We start from the raw sequence: 9,099 nt of genomic DNA on the forward strand, positions 1-9,099 counted from the left end.
GGGGAAGCATCGCATTGGTGGCAGGAAACACGACGTCTTCTGCAGCAGGGTGATGACCCTATCACTTGGGATACCTTCTAGGTGGAATTCTATAAGAAGTACTTTCCAAATTCTGCTAGGACGGCCAAGGAACTGGAGTTACTGCAGCTGAAGCAGGGTGCTATGTTTGTATCTGAGTATACAGACAAGTTTGAGGAGCTATTCAGGTTTTCCCGCATGTTTCAGGAAGCTCCGGGAGACTTCGAGGAATAGAAGTGCATTAAGTATGAAGGAGGGCTCCGGAGCGATTTCTTTAGCTCAGTGGGACCAATGGAGATCAGAATCTTCTCAGAGTTGGTGAATAAGAGCAGGGTTGCTGAAGAGTGTGTGAAAAAGACAGCTGCAGAGAGAGGAAGCCATAGGGGGCCATTCCCATCGAACCGAGGGAAGAGCTTTGCTTCGAGAGGTCCGCCTTTCAAGCGGGGAGGCTTTTTCAGGACGCCCAACAACAACAACTCACAAGGGAAAAGGTTTGGGAAGTAGCCTCAGAATGAGCAAGCTTGTGCTAGGTGCGGGAGTCACCATCCGGGAGCGTCATGGTAGGGTGTTACATTTTGGTATCAGAGCAGTTCGTTCCTGTAGAACCTGAGGGACGGTCTGACTATGCTTATGTGCATTCTCTGTATGTGTGTTTATGTGCTATTAGAATATCTAACTGATATACCTAGCATAAACGTTCATGAGCATGCATTTGGGACTTTGAAGCACTAGACTTCCAATATTAAGACTGATAAATTTGATATCGATTGTTTGGTGTGCATAGGAACTAGATGGAGCCTCGTGGACGTGGTCGAGGTCGTGGGAAAGGTCGTACTAGTGCTCAGGGACTGGGATTAACCCAAATGACCTGGTAAACTTTATGGCGGCATTGGAGAACATGGCTGCAGCTATGCAGGCCACTGCTGCGGCGCTTGGGCAACAAATGAACTATAATGGCAATGGCAGAAGTGGAGATCAGGGCCCGATAATACTGGTAACCTTCTTAAAGGTTAATCCACCTAAGTTCAAGGGAACCACCAACCCCACTGAAGCCGATACTTGGTTTCAGGCTATGGAGCGAGCACTGCAAGCACAGTTGGTACCTGAAGAGCAGTGTGTTGAGTTTGCTACCTATCTGCTCACTGGGGAAGCATCGCATTGGTGGCAGGAAACACGACGTCTTCTGCAGCAGGGTGATGACCCTATCACTTGGGATACCTTCTAGGTGGAATTCTATAAGAAGTACTTTCCAAATTCTGCTAGGACGGCCAAGGAACTGGAGTTACTGCAGCTGAAGCAGGGTGCTATGTTTGTATCTGAGTATACAGACAAGTTTGAGGAGCTATTCAGGTTTTCCCGCATGTTTCAGGAAGCTCCGGGAGACTTCGAGGAATAGAAGTGCATTAAGTATGAAGGAGGGCTCCGGAGCGATTTCTTTAGCTCAGTGGGACCAATGGAGATCAGAATCTTCTCAGAGTTGGTGAATAAGAGCAGGGTTGCTGAAGAGTGTGTGAAAAAGACAGCTGCAGAGAGAGGAAGCCATAGGGGGCCATTCCCATCGAACCGAGGGAAGAGCTTTGCTTCGAGAGGTCCGCCTTTCAAGCGGGGAGGCTTTTTCAGGACGCCCAACAACAACAACTCACAAGGGAAAAGGTTTGGGAAGTAGCCTCAGAATGAGCAAGCTTGTGCTAGGTGCGGGAGTCACCATCCGGGAGCGTCATGCAAGGCCGGATGGGGCTTGTGCTATTCTTGTGGTAAGGCGGGGCATAGAGCCTCAAACTGTCCAGAGAAGCAGAAGCAAGGTGCAGGGAGAGCACAGCAGCCTGGTCGGGTGTTCACCACCTCAGCTGCGGGTGCCGAGGGATCCGAGACACTTATCCGAGGTAACTGTGAAATGACTGGTCAAATTTTAAATGCTTTATTTGATTCGGGAGCAACACATTCATTCATTGCATTCGAAAAAGCTAGTGACCTAGGATTGAAGGTTGTAGTTTTAGGTTATGACCTAAAGGTGTATAATGCCATCCATGAAGCCATGATAACTAGGCTAGGATGCTTGCAAGTTTCATTTAGGGTTAAGCAACGTGATTTTATCCATTATTTAATCTGCTTGCCGATGACCGGTCTTGATCTTATCCTAGGTTTGGACTGGTTATCTAAGAACCATGTTCTGCTCGACTGTTCTGTAAAATCGGTGTACTTTATGCCGAAAGATACAAAAGGGCCAGTTGTGTTGAATAGTTATTACTTGAACTTTATGATGGTGAATTGTTCTGGGACCGAGTGTCAGGGTATTTTGTTGTTAACCGCAGGTGTTTTGGGTGATGATCAAAGCTTGGAGAAAATTCCGGTTGTGTGTGAGTTTTCAGAGGTGTTTCCCGACAATATTGATGAATTTTCACCTAACCGAGAGGTTGAGTTTCAATTGAATTAGTGCCTGGGGCCGGACCAATCTCGAGTGCTCCTTATATGATGTCATCGCTAGAGATGGCTGAGCTAAAGTCTCAGCTAGAGGATCTGTTGGGTAAGAACTTTATCCGACCAAGTGTTTCTCCGTGGGGCGCGCCGGTGCTACTGGTAAAGAAAAAGATGGGAGTATACGGTTCTGTGTGGATTACAGGCAGCTGAACAAGGTCACAATAAAGAATAAGTACCAATTTCCAAGGATTGACGATCTCATGGATCAGTTACAAGGAGCCGGGGTTTTCTCCAAGATCGATTTGCGATCTGGTTATCACCAGATAAGGGTGAGGTGAGGACATCCCTAAGACCGCTTTCAGGACTTGTTATGGTGATTACGAGTACACTGTAATGTCTTTTGAGTTGACAAACGCTCATGCAGTGTTTATGGATTATATGAACAGAGTTTTTCGTCTGTTTCTGGATGAATTCGTTGTTGTCTTCATTGATGACATACTGATTTACTCCAAGACTGAAGAAGAGCATGCAAAACACTTGAGGATTGTGTTGCAGATACTAAAGGAAAAGAAACTCTATGCGAAACTATCTAAATATGAATTCTGGAAGAGTGAGGTGAAGTTTTCGGGGTCATGTGGTGAGTAAATAGGGGATAGCTGTAGATCCTTCTAAGGTGGAAGCAGTGATGGAGTGGAGGCAACCAACCTCAGTAACTGAGATAAGGAGTTTTCTGGGCTTAGCTGGCTACTACCGGAGGTTCATCAAGGGCTTTTCGCAAATAGCCTTGCCGTTGACAAGGTTAATCCGCAAGGATGCGCCGTTTGTTTGGGCTCTTGAGTGTGAGGAGAGCTTTCAAGCATTGAAGTGAAAGTTGACCACCACGCTTGTGTTGGTGTTACCTGAGCCGAACGAACCATTTGAGGTGTACTGTGATGCCTCACTAAAGGGAATAGGGTGCGTGCTGATGCAGCATCGTAATGTGGTGGCGTATGCCTCACGACAGTTGAGACCTCATGAAGTTAACTACCCTATGCACGATTTGGAACTTCCTGCGGTTGTGTTTGCCTTGAAGGTATGAAGGCATTACCTTTATGGGGTTAAGTTCCGAGTTTTCTCTGATTACAAGAGCTTGAAATATCTCTTTGATCAGAAAGAGCTTAATATGTGGCAGAGGAGGTGGATGGAGTTACTGAAGGACTACGACTTTGAGTTGAATTACCATCCGAGGAAAGCAAATGTAGTAGCAGATGCGTTAAGTCGGAAGTCATTGTATCCTGCTTGGATGATGCTTCGAGAAGAAGAGTTGCTCAAGGCATTCGAGAGTTTGAAGATTGGTACGCAATAAGTGTCTGGAACTCTATGTTTGAGTCAATTACAAATCTCAAGTGACTTTAAATCCGAGCTCCTAAAGGCTCATCAAGACGATGACGTGTTATCGAAGGTGTTGCCAGCTATTGAGCAAGGGAAGCAGTGGAGAGTATCAGAGGATCAAGACGGGTTATGGAGATTCAAGGGTAGGATCATTGTGCCGGATGTTGGCACTTTGCGGCAAGATATCTTAAAGGAATCACACAAAAGTGGATTTTCTACTCACCCAGGGAGTACTAAGATGTACCATGATCTAAAGGCGATGTTTTGGTGACCGGGTATGAAGAATAATATGGCAGAATATGTCTCAAAGTGTTTAACCTGTCAGAAAGTAAAGATCAAACACCAGAGACCTTCCAGGATGTTGCAACCTTTAGAAGTTCCGCAATGGAAATGGGAGAGCATTGCGATGGACTTTGTGTCAGGATTGCCAAGGACTAGAGCCAGTTTTGACGTCGTCTGGATGGTTGTGGACTGGCTAACGAAGTCGGCTCATTTTCTACCCATTCGGATGAATTACACCCTTGAGGAACTAGCATGGTTGTACATAAAGGAGATTGTGAGACTTTGTGGTGTACCTTGATAAACCCCGATTTCGTGATTTATCTTGTGCTTTTTTAGGGGATTTTACCACCTTTTCCTATATTTATTCAATGAAATAGCATGGTTTTGTAATTCTCCCTTGAATTGTGCTTAAGTGTAAAAACATGCTTTTTAGGCCCTTAAATTGGTGATTTTGATTCACTTAAATTCCATTCGATGCCTTGATGTGTTTGTTGAGTGATTTCAGGTTCATAAGGCAAGTATTGGATGGAAGAAATGAGAGAAAAGCATACAAAGAGGAGAATGCATGAAGAAACAAAGATTGGGAATGCATCAATGGGCACGCAGAAGTGGTTTCGCATAGGCACGCACACGCGTACATGACGCGTCCGCGCGGATGAAGAATTAGCCAATCGACGCGCACGCGCACTTGGTGCGTACGCGCCGATACTCTCACGTGACCCACTTAAAGGCAAAATGCTGGGGGCGATTTCTGAGTTGCCCAAGCCCAAATCCAACTTGTTTCTGAGTGTATTTCATGCAGAATTGAAGTCCAAGCAAGGGGGAGCAATTAGTTGTAGGATTAGCATCATGTAGTGTAGTTTTTAGAGAGAGAGAAGCTCCCTCTTCTCTCTAGAATTAGGGTTCTTAGGCTATTTTGCATCTTAGATCTAGATCCAACTTCATGTTTTCATCTTGTTTCCTTTATGATTTCTTGTTCCTACTACTTGATTTTCTTAGTTTTCATATTAATTTCTCTTTTATGTTTCTTTTGTGATGATGAACTCTTGATGGATTTGGATCCCTTTTAATGCAATTTAATGTTTGATATTCTTTTAATTGTTGATTTGAGTTGTGAATTTACTTTTCTTGCAATTTGTAGTTGGTAGATTTTACTATTCTTGCACATTTACCATGCTTTCTTTTTATACCTTCCAAGTGTTTGACAAAATGCTTGGTTGGATGTTAGAGTAGATTTTGAGCATTCTTGGCTTGGAAAGAGTAATTAGGCAATCTTGAGTCATGAAAACTCAACTTATGTTGGTGATCTAGAGTTGTTAGCTAGTATGATTTCCATTGAATCTAATCTCTTGCTAATTCAATTAGTAGGTGATTAGGACTTTTGGATTGCGATTAGCTAGTCTTATTAGACTTTCTCCGAGCATGAGGATAATATGATACTTTCTTCCATCTTCGGGGATGACGTAATGAGATAAATTCTTGTTTATTATTGTGATATGATTGATTAGTCTTGTTTGACTTTCTCCCTAGGTGTTGGAGTTGACTAAATAAGATAAATTAATCATTGTATGACTAGGATAGAAAGCCTATGATCTCAACCTTTGCCATGAATATCTCTCTTTATTACTTGCTTTCTTTAGTTACTTGTTTGATTTACTTTTCTTGTCACTTAAATTCTTGCCTCTTTATTTTATTGCCCCTCTTATCAATCAAAACCCCCCTTACATCCTTCATAGCCAATAAGCATACACTTCATTGCAATTCCTCGTGAGACGACCCGGAGTCTAAATACTTCGATTATTTCTTATGTGGGATTTGTTCTTTGTGACAACCAAATTTTTGATGTGGGAATTGTCTGTTGGTGTAGAACTATACTTGCAACGAGAATTCATCCAATTGAGGAAATTCTATACCGACACGACAAAACTCGTCCATCATACCTACTACTATAATCTCTGATAGAGATCCTCGTTTCACTTCGAGGTTTTGGGGTGCATTTCAAAAGGCTTTCGGAACCCGATTAAGCTTGAGTATGGCTTACCATCCTCAAACAGATGGTCAATCCGAGAGGACAATCAAAACACTAGAGGATATGTTGAGGGCTTGTGTTCTGGACCAGCCGACCAGTTGGGATCGGTATATGCCGTTAGTAGAGTTTGCATACAATTATAGCTACCATGCGAGCATCGGAATGGCTCCGTATGAGGCATTGCACGGGAGGAAATGTCAATCTCCGCTATGTTGGTATGAAACTGGGGAGAAAAGCTTGTTGGGACCGGAGATGATAGCTGAGACTACTGAACAAGTCAAGAAAATCCGAGATAGGATACTAACTGTGCATAGTCGTCAGAAAAGTTACGCCGATTAGAGGCGGAAGTCCTTGGAATTTGAGAAAGGAGACCATGTTTTCCTTATGGTTACTCCAACCACAGGAGTAGGTAGGGCAATTAAAGCGAAGAAGTTAAATCCTCACTACATCGGTCCATTTCAGATCTTGGAGAGGGTTGGACCAGTAGCATAACGGATGGCTCTACCACTGACGTTGGGATTTTTGCCAGTAAAGAATTTCATAAAAACATTCGCGTTGTAGATATAGTCTCTAAATCGACAGAAATCCCTTCGTACAAATGTTTTGGGTGTCACAAGTAACAAACCCCTTTAAAAATTGTTAACCGAGTATTCAAACCTCGGGTCGTCTTCTCAAGGAACTGCAAGGAAGTATGTTCTTATTATTGGCTATAAGGGTTGTAATCGGGGTTTAGAAGGTGAGAAGCTAGTGATTTAAATGACAAGTAAAGTAAATGGCAATTAAAATAAATAAAACTGTAAAGCAAACTTTTGGCAAGGTAAGAGAAATTAGAAGTCCAACTTAGTTATCTCTCTCAACAATAATGAAAGTTGAATCTAAATTCCACTTAGTTAACCTTTACTAGAGTAAAGGAAAGTCAAGGGACTAATTAGTTTGATCTTCGAATCCTATTTAATTCCTAAGAAAAAGTTGGGATTATTGAAGTCCAGTTCAATTAGCAAGATAGCGATTATCAATTATACTGAGTTGGTAACTGTTGAGTTACTGATTTCTTAACCAAGACCAAAAGGGAAAAAGTAAATTGCTAGAATAGAATATCTTCAGATCGGAAACAATGATAACATAAATTAAAAAGAGCAATCATAAACTGAAAATACCTCAAATATCATTAATTCAAATAATAATCTGTAACATGGAATAATTCATAAATTCAATTAGAAAGGTAATTGATCAACTCAGTGCTGGAATAAATAAATAAAAGTGAAAAGGGAAGCTTAAAACAAAAAAACATAAAATCTGGATCGAGAGTCACTCTTAAAAACTAAGAGAAGTCCTAAATCCTAATCCTAAGAGAGAGAGGAGAGAACCTCTCTCAAACTAAATCTAAATCATGGAAAATAGTAAAAACGCGAGCTCTCTCTGAATGGATGCATTCCCCCACTTTATAGCCTCTAATATGTGCTTTCTGGGCCGAAAACTAAGTCAGAAACAGCCCAGAAATTGCCCCCTGCGTATTCTGGTACGTTCAGGTCGCGGACAGGTGACGCGGCCGCGTCGTCCACGCGGCCGCGTCGTCCATGCGGCCGCGCAGATTGAAGTTTGCAAATGCGACGCGTCCGCGTGGATCACGTGTTCGCGTCGCCTAGCGTCAGGGCAACTATGGCATATTATATATCAAATCGAAGCCCCGGACGTTAGCTTTCTAACACAACTAGAACCGCGTTGTTTGGACCTCTGTAGCTAAAGTTATAGTCGTTTGAGTGCGAAGAGGTCAGGCTGGACAGCTTAGCAATTTCTCCAACTTCTTGTATTCCTTCCACTTTTGCATGCTTCCTTTCCATCCTCTGAGCCATTCCTGCTCTGTAATCTCTGAAAACACTTAACACACACATCAAGGCATCTAATGGTAATAAGAGAGGATTAATATTAGCTAAATTAAGACCAAAGAAGCATGTTTTCAATCAAAGCACATAATTAGGAAGGCAAATGTAAAACCATGCAAATAGTATGAATAAGTGGGTAAAGAGTTGATAAAAACCACTCAATTGAGCACAAGATAAACCATGAAATAGTGGTTTATCAACCTCCCCACACTTAAACAATAGCATGTCCTCATGCTAAGCTCAAGAGAAGCTATAAAGAATGAAGAGGAATGATAGAATGTATGAAATGCAACCTATGAATGCAACTACATGCAAAATGTTTCTACCTACTTGGTTAAAAATAAATAAATTCTCCAAGACAAATATAAATCAGATTTCACTAATTCAAATCATACAATAAAAGTAAATAAACTTGTAAGAAGATAGCTCATGAAAGCAGGGAACATAGAATCAAGCATTGAACCCTCACTGGTAGTGTATATCACTCTAACTCTCAAGTGTCTAGGGTCAATCACTCTATTCTTCCCTAGTCATGTTTTCTAAACCTTGTTCTTCATCTAACCAATCAACAAATATTTAGCATACCAATGCAAATATCATGAGGTCTTTTTAGGGTTGTAATGGAGCTGAGGTAAAGGTAAGGGTATATATAAGGCTAAGTGAGCTAGTAAAGTGAATCTTCAATTAACCTAAACTCTCACCTAATATACATATAATCTATATACTTTTAAAATCATGCCTAGCTACCCATAATTCCCACTTTTGTATAATTCCCATACTCATGTACTAAATTTTTGATATTTCTTTACTTTTGTCACATGTGCATTGATATTTTCATTAACTTAGCATTGGGGTAATTTTGTCCCCTTTATTTATTTATTTATATTATATATATTTTTTTTTTCTCTTTTTCTCTTTTTTCTCTTTTTCTCTTTTTTTTCTTTTTTTTTTCTCTTTATTTTTTGTAGAGAAATAAACATAACTTATCAATGCACATGGATTTTCTATTATTTTTCTATTTTGGTTTTTCATGAGTAGGTTCTCAAATTCCTAATATTCAAATAAATTAGAAACATGTTACATTCCCTTATCAACCCA

General features: G+C 41.3%; 1 protein-coding gene across 1 annotated transcript; it reads left to right on the top strand.

The window, feature by feature from the left end:
- On the top strand, window positions 2,135–3,304 carry LOC110265350. Its single transcript, XM_021108310.1, has 2 exons — window positions 2,135–2,431; window positions 3,086–3,304. Exons 1-2 carry the CDS (start codon window positions 2,135–2,137, stop codon window positions 3,302–3,304), a joined length of 516 nt encoding a protein of 171 aa, XP_020963969.1.

This window comes from Arachis ipaensis, chromosome B08 (genome assembly GCF_000816755.2).
Source record: "Arachis ipaensis cultivar K30076 chromosome B08, Araip1.1, whole genome shotgun sequence".
NCBI classification, from domain to species: Eukaryota; Viridiplantae; Streptophyta; class Magnoliopsida; order Fabales; family Fabaceae; genus Arachis; species Arachis ipaensis.

What these genes read in the sequence shown, in the direction of transcription:
- LOC110265350 (XM_021108310.1), top strand. Translation starts at nt 2,135, where the DNA reads ATGACCGGTCTTGATCTTATCCTAGGTTTGGACTGGTTATCTAAGAAC. An exon ending in AATTTTCACCTAACCGAGAG is followed by an intron (nt 2,432 to 3,085) that starts GTTGAGTTTCAA and finishes GTGAGTAAATAG; the next exon opens with GGGATAGCTGTAGATCCTTC.